Source organism: Oncorhynchus mykiss, chromosome 11, assembly GCF_013265735.2.
Source record: "Oncorhynchus mykiss isolate Arlee chromosome 11, USDA_OmykA_1.1, whole genome shotgun sequence".
Classification (NCBI taxonomy): Eukaryota; Metazoa; Chordata; class Actinopteri; order Salmoniformes; family Salmonidae; genus Oncorhynchus; species Oncorhynchus mykiss.
Genome location: NC_048575.1, coordinates 59,728,478 through 59,744,776, shown reverse-complemented (window position 1 = coordinate 59,744,776; position 16,299 = coordinate 59,728,478). Strand labels below are relative to the sequence as shown.

Here is a 16,299-nt window from a genome sequence, read left to right as displayed (position 1 = left end):
GATCCACAGTTACTTGTCCTTAAAACCTGCCTAAAACACATTACAAAAAAATATTTGTTGTGTTTCGTTGTGTAGGATATTCAAAACTTTATAGCCTATTGTTTTATTCATTTTTACTTTCCTAAAACAATAATTGTTCACCTCACGGTTCAGCTGTCAGAGATTTGAGCACTAAATGCATCAGGGCACTACATACAGATAGGCCTATAGGCTTAGGCATCTCCACTCTACAGTATATTTATATATTTGATAAATATAATGCTTAGGCGTCTCCACTCTACAGTATATTTATATATTTTATAAATATAATGCTTAGGCGTCTCCACACTACAGTATATTTATAGATTTTATAAATATAATACTTATATAATACGTCTAATATATATATATATATCTGATATATATATAATACTTATATAATACGTCTCCACTCTACAGTATATTTATATATTTTATAAATATAATGCTTAGGCATCTCTACTCTACAGTATATTTATATATATATTATAAATATAATGCTTAGGCGGCTCTACTCTACAGTATATTTATATATATTATAAATATAATGCTTAGGCCTAGTCCTAGAGAGATCAAGAGAAATATAGACATATGCCGGCGCCATGTTCCTGACACCAACATGCATTTATACTTGTCAGATAGGCTACTATTGCTATAGAGATATAGGCGTACAGAAGGATAAGCATTATTGTTAGATTAAAGTCTGGTAGGTCTAAAACCTTCTTCCTCAGCTCAAGTTCAACTGTCGGAGTCAGTTGAAACACTGGTGCGCATTGCCTTCATAAGCCTGCAGTAGTCAAACCTAATAATAGCTACACCACACCAAACCTTCACAAAAGTTTCTTAACTTTATTAGTGTAATACCAAAAGTAGACCTAAGTCAAGTCATACAAGCAAGTTATTATATTGCAGCATTAAATTAAGTTTTGCATCTCGCCCTCTTTGGTTTTTCCTTTTTATGGTTTTGAGTGCGAGTAGCCCCAGGACTACCAGTAATTCTGTTATATTGCGGCAACATAACATGAACATAACATGAACAAAGAAAATGGCATTAGACACGTGTACCTTGTGCTGGGGACAATAAAAGTCCACTAGAATGTGTAGTTTGGTCACACAACCCAATGCCACAAGTTTTGAGGGAGAGGGCAATTGGCATCCTGACGGCAGAAATGTCCACCAGAGCTGTTGCCAGAGAATGTTATGTTCATTACGCTACCGTAAGCGTGTGATATCCAATTGGTAGTTACGAACTTGTCTCATCGCTGCAACTCCCCAACGGACTCGGGAGAGGCGAAAGTCGAGAGTCATGCGTCCTCCGGAAACATGCCAAGCCGCGCTGCGTCTTAACACATTGCTCGCTTAACCCGAAAGCCAGCTGCACCAATGTGTCGGAGGAAACACTGTCCAACTGACAACCGAAGTCAGGTTGCAGGCACCCAACCTTTCACAAGGAGTCGCTAGAGAATGATGAGCCAAGAAAATCCCACCGGCCAAACCCTCCCCTAACTCGGATGACACTGGGCCAAGCATACGCCACCCAAGGGGCTCCCAGTAATGGTTGGTTGTGACAGAGTCTGGTATCGAACCTGAGGCTGTAGTGACGCCTCAGCAGTACAATACAGTGCCTTAGACCGCTGCGCCAGTTGGGAGGCCGTTTTAGAGAATTTGGCAGTGTGTCCAATCGGCCTCACAACCGCAGACCACGTGTGACCACGTGTAACCACGCCAGCCCAGGACCTCCACATCCGGCTTCTTCACCTGTGGGATCGTCTGAGACCAGCCACCCAGACAGCTAATGAAACTGTGGGTTTGCACATCTGAAGAATTTCTGCACAAACTGTCAGAAACGGTCTCAGAGAAGCTCATCTGTGTGCTTGATGTCCTCACCAGGGTCTTGATCTGACTGCAGTTCGGCGTTGTAACCTACTTCAGTTGGCAAATGGCCCCTGGCACGCTGGAGAAGTGTCCTCCTCATGAATGAATCCCAGTTTCAACTGTACCAGGCAGATGGCAGACACCGTGTATGGCATTGTGTGGGCAAGCAGTTTGCCGATGTCAATGTTGTGAACTTGGTGCTCCATGGTGGCGGTGGGGTTAGGGTATGAGCAGGCATGAGCTACGTACAACGAAAACAATGACATTTTATCAAAGGCAATTGGAATGCACAGAGATACTGTGAGATGTTGAGGCCCATTGTTATGCCATTAGTCCACCACAATTGCCTCATGTTTCAGCATTATAATGCATGTCCCGATGTTGCAAGGATCTGTACATGATTCCTGGAAGCTGAAAATGTCCCATTTCTTCCATGGCCTGCATACTCATCAGACATGCCAACCATTGAGCATGTTTGGGATGCTCTGGATCGACGTGTACGACAGCGTTTCCAGTTCCCACCAATATCCAGCAACTTTGCACAGCCATTGAAGAGGAGTGGGACAACATTCCACAGGCCACGTTTCCTAGACGTTTCCACTTCACAATAACAGCACTTACAGTTGACCGGGGCATCTCTAGCATGGCAGAACTTTGACGAACTGACTTGTTGGAAAGGTGGCATCCTAAGACTGTGCCATGTTGAAAGTCCCTGTGCTCTTCAGTACGGGCCATTCTACTGCCAATGTTTGTCTATGGAGATTGCATGGCTGTGTGCTCGGTTTTATACACCTGTCAGCAATGGGTGTGGCTGAAATAGCCGAATCCACTAATTTGAAGGGATGTCCACATACTTGCTGCACGAAATCTAAGGAAGTCTCTAGATTTACTCGCCTGAAGTAGAATGTCTTATGATGAACTGTAGACCACACTATTTGCCAAGAGAGTTTTCATCTATACTTTTCGTGGCTGTCTATTTACCACCACAGATGGATTTTGGCACTAAGACCGCACTCAGTCAGCTGTATAAGGAAATAAGCAAATAGGAAACCACTCACCCAGAGGCGGCGTTCCCAGTGGCCGGAGGCTTTAATACAGGGAAACTTAAATCAGTTTTACCTAATCTCTATCAACATGTTAAATGCGCAAAAAGAGGGGAAAAAATTCTAGATTACCTGTACTCCACACACAGAGACACGTACAAAGCTCTCCCTCGCCCTCCATTTGATAAATCTGACCACAATTCTATCCTCCTGATTCCTGCTTACCAGCAAAAATTAAAGCAGAAAGCACCACAGTCTATAAAAAAGTGGTCAGATGAAGCAGATGCTAGACTACAGGACTGTTTTGCTATCACAGAATGGAATATGTTCTGGGATTCTTCCGATTGCATTGAGGAGTACACCACATCAGTCACTGGCTTTATCAATAAGTGCATCGAGGACATCATCCTCACAGTGACTGTACGTACCTACCCCAACCAGAAGCCATGGATTACAGGCAACATTCGCCCTGAGCTAAAGGCTAGAGCTGCCGCTTTCAAGATGCGGGACTCTAACCCGGAAGCTTATAAGAAATCCTGCTATGCCCTCCGATGAACCATCAAACAGGCAAAGCACCAATACAGGGCTAAGATTGAATTGTACAACACCGGCTCCGATGCTCGTCTTATGTGGCAGTGCTTGCAAACTATTGCACACTACAAATGGGAAGCACAGTTGTGAGCTGCCCAGTGACACGAGCCTACCAGACGAGCTAAATCACTTCTATGCTTGCTTTGAGGCAAGCAACACAGAAGCATGCATGAAAGCATCAGCTGTTCAGGACGACTGTGTGATCACGCTCTCTGTAGCCGAAGCCGAAGTGAGTAAGACCTTTAAACAGGTCAACATTCACAAGGCCGCGAGGTCAGACGGATTACCAGGACGTGTGCTCCAGGCATGTGCAGACCAACTGGCAGGTGTCTTCACTGACATTTTCAACATGACGCAATCTCTGTTCCACTCCACACTGCCCTTTCCCACCTGGACATAAGGAACACCTATGTGAGAGTGCTATTCATTGACTTCAGCTCAGTGTTCAACACCATAGTACCCTCAAAGCTCATCACTAAGCTAAGGAACCTAGGACTAAACACCTCCCTCTGCAACTGGATCCTAGACTTCCTGACGGGCCACCCCCAGGTGGTGAGGGTAGGTAGCAACACATCTGTCACGTTGATCCTAAACACTGGTGCCCCTCAGGGGTGCATGCTTAGTCCCCTCCTGTACTCCCTGTTCACCCATGACTGCACGGCCAGGCACGACTCCAACACCATCATTAAGTTTGCAGACGACACAACAGTGGTAGGCCTGATCACTGACAACGATGAGACAACCTATAGGGAGGAGGTCAGAGACCTGGCCGGGTTGTGCCAGGATAACAACATATCCCTCAACGTAATCAAGACTAAGGAGATGATTATGGACTACAGGAAAAGGAGGACCGAGCATCGCCCCCATTCTCATCGACGGGGCTGTAGTGGAGCAGGTTGAGAGCTTCAAGTTCCTTGGTATCCACATTACCAACAAACTAGATTGATCCAAACACACCAAGACAGTCATGAAGAGGGCACAACAAAGCCTATTCACCCTCAGGAAACAAAAAATATTTGGCATGGGTCCTCAGATCCTCAAAAGGTTTTACAGCTGCAACATCGAGAGCATGGTTGCATCACTGCCTGGTACGGCAACTGCTCGGCCTCTGACCGCAAGAGCAAGCGGTACCGGAGCGCCAAATCTAGGACAAATCTAAGGCTTCTCAACAGCTCAACCCCCAAGCCATAAGACTCCTGAACAGGTAATCAAACGGTTACCCAGACTATTTGTATTGTGTGCCCCCCAACCCCTCTTTTACGTTGTTGCTACTCTCTGTTTATCATATATGCATAGTCACTTTAACTATGCATTCATGTACATACTACCTCAATTAGCCCGACTAGACACATTGGCTACCCGGACTATCTGCATTGTGTCCCGCCACCCCTCTTTGACGCTACTGCTACTCTCTCTTTATCATATATGCATTGTCACTTTAACCATACCTACAATTGGCCTGACTCACTAGTGCCTGTATAGAGCCTCGCTACTGTATATAGCCTCGCCACTGTTATATCTTTTTACTCTGGTTTTTTATTTCTTTACTTGTCTATTGTTCACCTAATACCTATTTTTTACTTAGAAATTGCACTGTTGGTTAGGGCCTGTAAGTAAGCATTTCACTGTTTTACCTGCTGTATTCGGCGCACGTGACCAATAAACTTTGATTTGATTTGATTTGCATTGGACCTTTAACCCTACCTGACCACAGCTCTGTCGAGACTGAATGGTACTACTGTGTGACTTCACCTGGCTTCGGGAAGGTGGAGGCTCTAACAGTATTAAATAGGGAAAAGTGACAGTAGCTGTTGTCGTGGTCTGTGTCAGGTGGATCAGTGTTTCCCCTAGGATTTTTTTCAGCAGCGGTGGCAGAGTTAGCAGGGGTGGGCGTTTTCCTGGGGCATACGTCTCTATAGCTACACAGTAGATGGTGCGCCACTGACTCTGCTTAAAGCATATTGGGAAACCTCTGGGTGGATGAATAAGAAGCAAGAGTTTAGCACTAGCATCCAGAAGTATGTTAGTTAGATGAAAAACATGTAAAGAAAGACTTCATTGTTCTGCTTGTGCTAATTCACCATGAAAGAGATCATTGTGTTTGCACAATTACGCATATTAAGTGTGTAGGTGGGAGGAAGACCTGTGCTCACGCATGGCCACTAGGAGCTGCCAACAGTGTCCTGCTGCATCCCACCTCCCCTCCTCTGTCTTCTAACGCAGATAAGGAAGTTGCATTTAGGATTTTATGCCCTTGGAAATTGCTCAAATAGTTCAAACTGGTTCCCTATATCATACAGCCCTAGTAGGGGCTTGTGTACGGACACCACAGCATGTGTGGATTGTTACTGTGAGGTGTTGGCATTGCCCAGCAGTGTACACACACACACAGTCTCACACACATTCAGTACAGTCATTGGTTGAAACATTGTGACTCCAGTGTTACTGTGTCACTTCTATTCAGCCCTAGCCATATGAGGGTAATCAGGGTATTTGTGCACTTCATTGTTAATAAAAGACTGCTAACACATGTTTCGTGGAATAGCCTCCGTACGTTCCTCATACATTACATGCCGCTCCATGTTTCCTTGATTTATGGTTGTTGGGATGGCTGATGAGGAAAAAAATATGATTTAATCCATTTTAGATTAAGGCTGTAACGTAACAAAATCTGGAAAAAGTGAAGGGTTCTGAATCCTTTCCGAATGCACTGTAGGACATGTTTAACGAATACCATGGAGAGGTTTTCCCCTTTATTTCTGAGTATTGTTTCCCTTGTTAGCATTTTCTTCCGACCAATAATGCAGTGATTGAAACCATCCCATAGCTCCTCTCCTAATCCGACTCAGATATCTATTCTACACGGCACAGCCCAGGGAAACAGATCTAGTCCTGGTTGACTAACATGGACAAGAGCTGGTCCAGGCTAACTGATACACTACTGCACTGACTCCCTCTTCTTTGTCCTTGGCTGCATATGGTTCAAAAGAGGTCCGAAAACCAAGAGCTTCGCTAGTAGTGAGAGCTTCATAAGTAGTGAGAGTAAGTATACAAAGCCTTTATAGAGACTATATAAAAACTTGAGGTAAATGTGTATAACTTATTCTTAAAAGACACATTTTGACTAATGAGGGCTCCAGCATCTGGTGTTGACCTGTGACCTCTGGGTAAGCTGTTTTCCTGGCAGGTCATCCCGCTCCCAGCCTTTCCAGCTGTGCAAAGCAATTCCTGATAACGTATTACGAAAGGAGTCGTCTTGGAAAAGGAGTGGGCCTATGACCTACTATTAGCCTGTGTTTGAAAACTCACTCTATTCTCTGTGTGAGACCCTGCCCCCTCTGGTCCCCCTCAGTGACTCTGCCTCTTCTGAGACCCAGGCGGGAAAAAGCCAGCGGATGTGTATTGATAGGGGAAAGACCGCAATATAAACACAGCCTACAATGCACTCCCGCAAGTGTCACGGCTGATTGAACTCATGTAAACACCATAAGGACTTTGAAAAGAAAGAGGGCAGAGAATGAGAAAAGAGATTCAAATCCCAGAGTAGATGGCTTACTGAGTGCGAGGGCACGGCTAATTTCCCTTTGTGTGTGTGTGTGTGTGTGTGTGTGTGTGTGTGTGTGTGTGTGTGTGTGTGTGTGTGTGTGTGTGTGTGTGTGTGTGTGTGTGTGTGTGTATGTGTGTGTGTGTCTGTGTGTCTGTCTGTGTGTGTGTGTGTGTCTGTGTGTGTGTTTGAGAGAGGGAGAGAGAGATTGCAGGGTGTGTGTGTTTTTATCAGATAATGATATGACCACCTGTGGCTTGTATTTTTTTTTGTACAGGTGTGGAGCCAATAGTGTGTTTCTCTTACCCTTTGTCTTGTTGAATTTGAGTGTGCATGCTAAACCTGCTCTGTGTCCCACTTTCTCCCTCTCTCTCCCTCTCTTTCTCTCTCTCTTCCTCTTTCCTCTCTCTCAGGAACTGGTGTCCCCATACGGTCACTAAGACGGTGACATGCCAGGTGCAGAATGGGACAACCCTGCAGCGTGTCTACCAGACATGTCGCTGGCCACAGGGATGCACAGGGGGAAGGTGAGTCTGGGACCTCTTATCCAAAACACTGCATGTCAAAACCTCACCAAACACACCCGACATCTACACCTTGATGAATGAGCCACAAGATCAGAGGAACTGTTTCCTCCTTACACTGTTTGTGATGTTGGCCTGTGTGTGTTCCCCAGCTACCGGACAGTGGTCAGACCCTCCTATAAGGTGGTGTACCGTACCATCAACTCTCTGGAGTGGAAGTGCTGTCCAGGCTACAGCGGCACGGCCTGTGAAGAAGGTAAGAGGGCAACAGAGGTCAACATCTTCTGGGATTTATGCACTTACAGATTTCTCTGTTCTTCTCCAGCTGAGCACATCTCTGTACATCTCTGTACATCTCTGTACTTCTCTGTACTTCTCTGTACTTCTCTGTACTTCTCTGTACATCTCTGTACATCTCTGTACTTCTCTGTACTTCTCTGTACATCTCTGTACATCTCTGTACTTCTCTGTACTTCTCTGTACATCTCTGTACTTCTCTGTACATCTCTGTACATCTCTGTACTTCTCTGTACTTCTCTGTACATCTCTGTACTTCTCTGTACTTCTCTGTACATCTCTGTGCTTCTCTGTACTTCTCTGTACATCTCTGTACATCTCTGTACTTCTCTGTACATCTCTGTACATCTCTGTACTTCTCTGTAAATCTCTGTACTTCTCTAGTTTCTGGTCCCTGTAGTGCCTTTCTCTCCTCTCTCTGCATCTCCCTCCCCCCTCAATGCTCACAACTGAAAACACATGAATGTGAACAGAACAATGAGGACATGAGATTTTGGTGCGAGGCGAGAGAGAGACCAGAGGAGGTGATGGTAATTAAGGGCTGAGGTAGTGAATCCTAGGCATGTGATATGTAGTCCTGGAGCCTGGTTCTGACGCAGCTCTGAGCGGGGGCCAGCCCATCAGCCATGTTGTGGTCGGAGAAACCATGAAGACCAGACGGCTGCCAGGACTGCCTTAGCTCTCCCCCACTTCCTCCTTCTTTCCACTCTCACTTCCCCTTCTCACTCTCTCTCGTATGGTTCACTTTCTCACTCTCAAGTTTGATATCTCTCTCATTTCTCTCTTTTTTTGTCATCCCTTTCTTCCTGTCTGTAAGTTATCTTTTCTCACTTATCTCAAGTTCAATAATGTATCTTTGTCTTCGTTCCATTCCCCATTTCAACATATCTCTCTATCTCTATTTTCCTCTGTGTTATCCAGTATCCCTAGTTCCTCACTGTTAGCCTCTTAGGGGTTCCTCAAAACTAATAAATGAGTAACATGGATAAACACTAGGATATCCCTCTGTTTGCCTGCATATCAATACACTCACTCGCCAGTGGTCTAGAGAAACCTCACATCAGCATTTTAGGGCAGAGCCAACAGCCTCCAGTTTATTCATCTTTTAGGTTTTTTAAGTGTCCAACTTGACTGTTATTGAATTGCATAAGGTCAATTATTTTGTATGGTTTTGCATTTCATGGTCCATCTGCAAGTATGGTTTCATCCCCTTAAAATGCCAACACTCTGTTATTGCTATTCTGATCCTTTCAACTCCAGTAACTCCCCCTGCCTACACTCCACACACTTCTCCTCACACCACTCACCCAGAACAGAGCCTAATAATTTCCCTTGGCGCTGGCTGGCCCCCTGTCTGGTGTAGAGGGTGGAGTGACTGTTTGTCCCAGGACCCAGGGCTGATTACAATAACCCTTTACTGTGATAACATGTTGAGTTCTCAGTGGTGTTGACATGGGACTACTGTTTCCCTCACCAGCCAGCCCACTCCTCCCAGGTGAGCTAACAGTCTCTCTGGGGGGCTCACAGGGGCCCACTACCTGCTGAAGGGTGCTTTAATAGGGCCTCATTTGGGAGAAATTACCCCACTTTTCCCATCCCACCAGCAACCCCTTTACACATGTGCCTAGGGCTGTGCTGGTCACGAAATATAGTCAGCTGGTGATTGTCAAGCAAATAACTGTCAGTCTCACGGTAATTGACCGTTAATTAACATAACACATTTAGCATCTCCTGGCTTCCACACAGTGGCCTACAAGCCACTGAAGCAGACCTTTGGAACATCTACATTTTGAAAAGTCTAATAAATCCATATAATATAGCCTACACCTTCACAATAAGTCCATTATCTATTTTAGACAGATCTAAAGAAACATGAAGAAAATGTCATGTATTTCAGAAGAACAGAATAGCATACTCTGAGATGTCCTTATGTTAGGTCCTGATCTGGCTATGCCAAACGGCTGTGGGCTGCACTAGTTCATTTAGCAGACAAGATTTGCTTAGAATCTTGTGGCATTATTTTATATTATTTTATAGCATGAAGAATACAATTGAACAAAGCTGAATAAGATATAAAGGATATTTTCTCCAAAAGATTTGAGGGAGTGCGCACATGCAGCTATTCTGGGTTGAGTGGTTAACGAAGATATACGTACTTCTATATGCTTAATTTTTAGTTATTCGTGTAATTTTAGTTGTTCTACATACGTTGGGCTATATGTTTTGATTTTCAATACACTGTAATGCTGCGTGATGCGACTCTAATGATTATTTGAAAAAAGTTGCTTGAAGGGCATGTGCTCTGCTTTGTTTTTATGCGCAGGCTGTACAGACTCAGTCTCTCATTCACAATTTGGCAAGCACTTGATAATGCCTCGGATTTCACAGCGGCATCCCTTATGTGTGGATGTAATGCACCCTACAAAAATCCATGCTTTTTTAAGGCCAATGGCTGCGGTGCCTGGGCCCGGAGTGCTGCATTGTGCCCTTCTCCCTGAGTGCTGCACGCTCTGAAGCACCTCTCACTCACATGGCTCTCCATCCGTCTTTCTCACAGGCTACAAGTGAAGACAGGCACATCAGGGATGCAACTGCATGCGTCCTTATCCAATTCCGAGGTGCATATTGAAGATATTGGAAGAACTGTCCACATTTACTTTTCGTCAGCCGACAAGATAAGTAGGCCTAATGAACAGCAAAAGCACTAGCCTATGTCAATCTACTATCCCCCAAAGTACAAAAGTCGACCCATTATTTTCTGTGCGAGAAATAAAAATTCCAAACATAGTCTGGGACAGTTGTGGGATGCGATGGATCCCAAATGAATACCACTAGCATCAAAAAAACTTTTTTACGCAATGTGGCTGACACAATATCAGAACGTTTAGCTTGAAATGTTGATAAACTATTTCTTCACATTATAAGCGCAGCAATGCGTACATGGCAGAAGGCTATAAGCGCAAATGTTCCATTAGCGGGAAAACACTATTATCAAAAGTGACCACAAATGTGATTATGCATATAATGCTTTTATTATAAAGGTGCATTTTTATTGTGAAAATGATCTTCTCCAAACTTGAAACTCAAGTGCTGCTTATACAGTGCCTTGCGAAAGTATTCGGCCCCCTTGAACTTTGCGACCTTTTGCCACATTTCAGGCTTCAAACATAAAGATATAAAACTGTATTTTTTGTGAAGAATCAACAACAAGTGGGACACAATCATGAAGTGGAACGACATTTATTGGATATTTCAAACTTTTTTAACAAATCAAAAACTGAAAAATTGGGCGTGCAAAATTATTCAGCCCCTTTACTTTCAGTGCAGCAAACTCTCTCCAGAAGTTCAGTGAGGATCTCTGAATGATCCAATGTTGACCTAAATGACTAATGATGATAAATACAATCCACCTGCGTGTAATCAAGTCTCCGTATAAATGCACCTGCACTGTGATCGTCTCAGAGGTCCGTTAAAAGCGCAGAGAGCATCATGAAGAACAAGGAACACACCAGGCAGGTCCGAGATACTGTTGTGAAGAAGTTTAAAGCCGGATTTGGATACAAAAATATTTCCCAAGCTTTAAACATCCTAAGGAGCACTGTGCAAGCGATAATATTGAAAGGGAAGGAGTATCAGACCACTGCAAATCTACCAAGACCTGGCCGTCCCTCTAAACTTTCAGCTCATACAAGGAGAAGACTGATCAGAGATGCAGCCAAGAGGCCCATGATCACTCTGGATGAACTGCAGAGATCTACAGCTGAGGTGGGAGACTCTGTCCATAGGACAACAATCAGTCGTATATTGCACAAATCTGGCCTTTATGGAAGAGTGGCAAGAAGAAAGCCATTTCTTAAAGATATCCATAAAAAGTGTAGTTTAAAGTTTGCCGCAAGCCACCTGGGAGACACACCAAACATGTGGAAGAAGGTGCTCTGGTCAGATGAAACCAAAATTGAACTTTTTGGCAACAATGCAAAACGTTATGTTTGGCGTAAAAGCAACACAGCTCATCACCCTGAACACACCATCCCCACTGTCAAACATGGTGGTGGCAGCATCATGGTTTGGGCCTGCTTTTCTTCAGCAGGGACAGGGAAGATGGTTAAAATTGATGGGAAGATGGATGGAGCCAAATACAGGACCATTCTGGAAGAAAACCTGATGGAGTCTGCAAAAGACCTGAGACTGGGACGGAGATTTGTCTTCCAACAAGACAATGATCCAAAACATAAAGCAAAATCTACAATGGAATGGTTCAAAAATAAACATATCCAGGTGTTAGAATGGCCAAGTCAAAGTCCAGACCTGAATCCAATCGAGAATCTGTGGAAAGAACTGAAAACTGCTGTTCACAAATGCTCTCCATCCAACCTCACTGAGCTCGAGCTGTTTTGCAAGGAGGAATGGGAAAAAATGTCAGTCTCTCGATGTGCAAAACTGATAGAGACATACCCCAAGCGACTTACAGCTGTAATCGCAGCAAAAGGTGGCGCTACAAAGTATTAACTTAAGGGGGCTGAATAATTTTGCACGCCCAATTTTTCAGTTTTTGATTTGTTAAAAAAGTTTGAAATATCCAATAAATGTCGTTCCACTTCATGATTGTGTCCCACTTGTTGTTGATTCTTCACAAAAAAATACAGTTTTATATCTTTATGTTTGAAGCCTAAAATGTGGCAAAAGGTCGCAAAGTTCAAGGGGGCCGAATACTTTCGCAAGGCACTGTATACTGTATATACACACACACACCAGTTAGGCTCTACTGTACACCCCTTGTATTGTAAAGCAGATTAATGTGCTTAATTTTAAGAAGTTTTTTGGCCACTTTAGTTGTGATACAAACCTTATCAAAAAATATAGCCCTACACTCTACATGAGGTGTGCCACTATGATTAGAAAAAGTTGCAAAAAAAGGCATTGTTTCTTATGCTAGGCATCATTCATTCTAGATTGAATCTTGTCTTTACATATACTAAATAATATATGTGTGAAATTTGTTTTGATTTAGAATGGACCATTATTATGCACCTGTCTTGAAATACATGCCCTCTATGCACTTAAATAGCGAATGGAGGATGCTTTTCCCATGGTTTATTTTCATGCCAGCCAGGTAGCCTGTATTCCTGTTGTAAAGATAAGCAATGTGCTTAATATTAGGAAAGTTGAGAAATAAAAATAGTAGGCCTAGCCTATAGAAAGCTGATGGGAGCCTCCTCTTTTTAGTAGAGGCCATCCCTCTGTTTTCTCGTACAATTGCATAGCCTACAGAAATGTTGCACAACATGAGGTCATGGGCTCTTATGAAGTGTTTGAATCGATTTTTGATTACATTTGCATTGATGTCAGAGTTATTAAAGGGACAATAGAGTGCTGAGTACCAGGCAGTTAGCAAGATTGGTAGGCTATTAATCACCATCAGCAGCATCAGAGCTTGGAGAAGCCTAATTACCGTGACTGCCTTCATGAGTCGTCACAGCCGGTGTGGCGGTAACATGGTCACCGCAACTGCCCTACATGTGCCTACACATGGTACAAGGTGTACCGGTGGAGGCTCCTCAGAGGAGGAAGGAGAGGGCCATCCTCGGTAAATTTCATAAAAACAAAATTTTTAAAACATTGAAAAAGTTATACTTTTTAGATAAAACTATACTAAATAGAATCACGTCACCAAATAATTGATTAAAACACACTATTTGGCAATGAACGTCTACAGTAGCCTTAACAACACTCTGCAGGGTAGCACCATGGTGTAGCCGGAGGACAACTAGCTTCCGTCCTGCTCTGGGTACTTTGCCTCAGTACAAAACCTAGGAGGCTCATGATTCTCACCCCCTTCCATAGACGTACACAGTAATTATGACAACTTCCAGAGGAGGTCCTCCAATCTATCAGAGTTCTTGCATCATGAACATGTTGTCCACCCAATCAAAGGATCAGAGAATTAATATAGTACTGAAAGCATAAGCTACAGCTAGCTAGCACTGCAGTGCAGTGCATACAATGTGGTAAGTAGTTTCAAAGATTCAAAGAGAGTGAAAGACAAAAGTTGAACAGTTTTGAACAAATCCATTTCTTCCAAAATGAAGGAGAAGCAAGTGAAAGATAGATACATCATTTATTTTTTAACTTTCAGTTTCACTTACTTAGCTAGCAAATGCGGCTAGCTTGTTTAACCTACTCAAACACCCTGCTAAAAAATAAGGATGCTATGTTAGCTAGCTGGCGATGACTATCCAACAAAACACGAGAACTCTCAAAATCAAGGTAAGCTTTTGGTTTTACTAATTTATTGCTACCGGGCCTGCCGGTGTAAGAGCTAAACTGCTTACTGACTGTAGACTGTAACGTTACTGTAACATCTTTTAGCTATGTTGACTATGACGTTACTTTAGGTAATATGGTGACAATGATGTAGGCTGTGTGTAGTGGTTATGATATGGTTTGGCTTGGAAAGTTTTTTTCGCTTGATCACATACAGCTGATGTGTTGTGCATTGAAGTCTACAAGCAAAGGGACAAGGTGATAGGAGGAGAGAAGGAATACAACTCTGCTATGAAAGTGAACTGTGAAATGTGATCAGAGGTGTATTCATTCTGCCGATTCTGTTGAAAAGAGTTTCTTAAACGGAAGCAAACGGAACAAAATGGGGATAGACGTACCTACATTTGTCGAATAGAAACTCTCGTTTGCAACTGTTGGACTAATGATTACACCTTATATCAGCTAGATGCAGGCAAGACTGTGCAAGGCTGTATTTAATGTGTCACTGTCTGTCCATGTGTCACTGTCTTTCACCTTAAATGTATCTCTCGACCTGTGTGTACCTACTTTGTAAAATTTCATTCATAGGCTAGGTTGTAGCAACCTCGTGATGACTATAGGGACATTTTTAGTATCATGTAGTAGCCTAAACCTCTCGCTGTTACATTGAACTGGGTGAATGGGATATGATTGACAGTCATCCAATATGCTATAAATATAGGCCATTCTCATGAAAAAATACATCTTAAATGTCACTGACCACCACTGAGGTGTACATATGTCAGAAGCCCTCTGATACAGCGTATGAGACACTCAAAAACTCCCACACACGCATGGACAGACTACCGAGATACACACACAACACACGCACGCACGCACGCACGCACAGACACACACACACACACACACACACACACACACACACACACACACACACACACACACACACACACACACACACACACACACACACTGTCAAAAGACCTAGAATTATCCAGTTAAGTAGTACTAGAGGGCCATGGTGGGGGTTTGTCTGGGGGGGTTGAGACAGGGACAGGGATGCTGAGATTAGACACTTATGAGAGCGCCGTTCCGGGTGTCTCAGATCACAAGCAGCACTGAGTGGAAGTGTCAGCTCCTATTCAGAGAGCCCTACTATGCAGTGGGTGGATAGCATCCAGGACCGCCGCCGGGACTGTGTAGGAGAGGCCCCTGCCAGCACCCAACCTGATACCCCTCCTCTCAGCCCCCTCTTCAACTACCGTAAGGACAAATACAAACCAGCGACACTGGATGACTGGAGATGAGACAGCACATGTACAAATTGTTGCCATTGTGTTGCCAAGGGAAGTTAGTGCAGCATTCTCAGTTGATGCAGCATTCGAGTGCGAGGTCAAAGATGAGCTGTGTGTGACGTTGTTGTGATTGTTAGCCTCTAGCTTTACGGATACATGGCCTAGAGAATGTATTTGTGTGTTTTAGACACATAACATAGATGTATGTTATTCATTATTCGTTGAAGTGGACATACGGGATATATCTTTGGTCTGAAGTTGAACTAATGTGATGTCCTGTTCTCTTGATCTATGACCCATTCAAAGTTCCAGTTAAGAGTAGTCTTAGGTGTTCCCCCCTTCCTTCCATCTACACACTCCCTCTGTTGCCTGTCTGCTGTCTGCCTCTCACAGACTGTGGAAAATGTGCATGATCCTTTGATTTACTTTACCTCCCCTAACTTCTCTGTACTGTACCACTACCCTGACTGACCCCCCTCCCAGGGCTGGTCTGAATTACTGCAGCCACCACCACAGCAGACAGGCCAGCTGCAAACTGGGACTGGGACTGGGACTGGGACTGGGACTGGGACTGGGGACTGGAGACTGGGACTGGGACTGGGACTGGGATTCTCACTGGGAGGGTGAGAGTTAAGGTGAGACTGAATGATGACAATCCTCCTCATTCAGGAAAGCCAGAGCGGTGAGGGCGCTGTAATCGTAGCGTTGATTGTTGGGGGTTGTTTTCACTTTTGTTCCATCACTCACTTAGCTGAGTTCTTTCCCTTAAATGCATGTACTCACTGACCTTGTTAGGTGCTTTGGAGTTTGGTCCCCTGCCTGCTGTCAGAGTGGCTGACTAGGGTCCA

At 44.0% G+C, this 16,299-nt stretch overlaps 1 protein-coding gene across 5 annotated transcripts in view; it reads left to right on the top strand.

Moving 5' to 3' along the window:
• Nucleotides 1-16,299, top strand: part of LOC110535075 (EMI domain-containing protein 1) — a 102,889-nt gene that overhangs the window by 8,439 nt on the left and 78,151 nt on the right. For all 5 annotated transcript variants that reach the window (XM_036935959.1, XM_036935958.1, XM_036935957.1 and 2 more), the window contains 2 exons: nucleotides 7,485-7,598; nucleotides 7,748-7,851. In XM_036935959.1, the coding sequence (XP_036791854.1) occupies nucleotides 7,485-7,598; nucleotides 7,748-7,851 (218 nt within the window). The remainder of the gene's footprint in view (nucleotides 1-7,484; nucleotides 7,599-7,747; nucleotides 7,852-16,299) is intronic.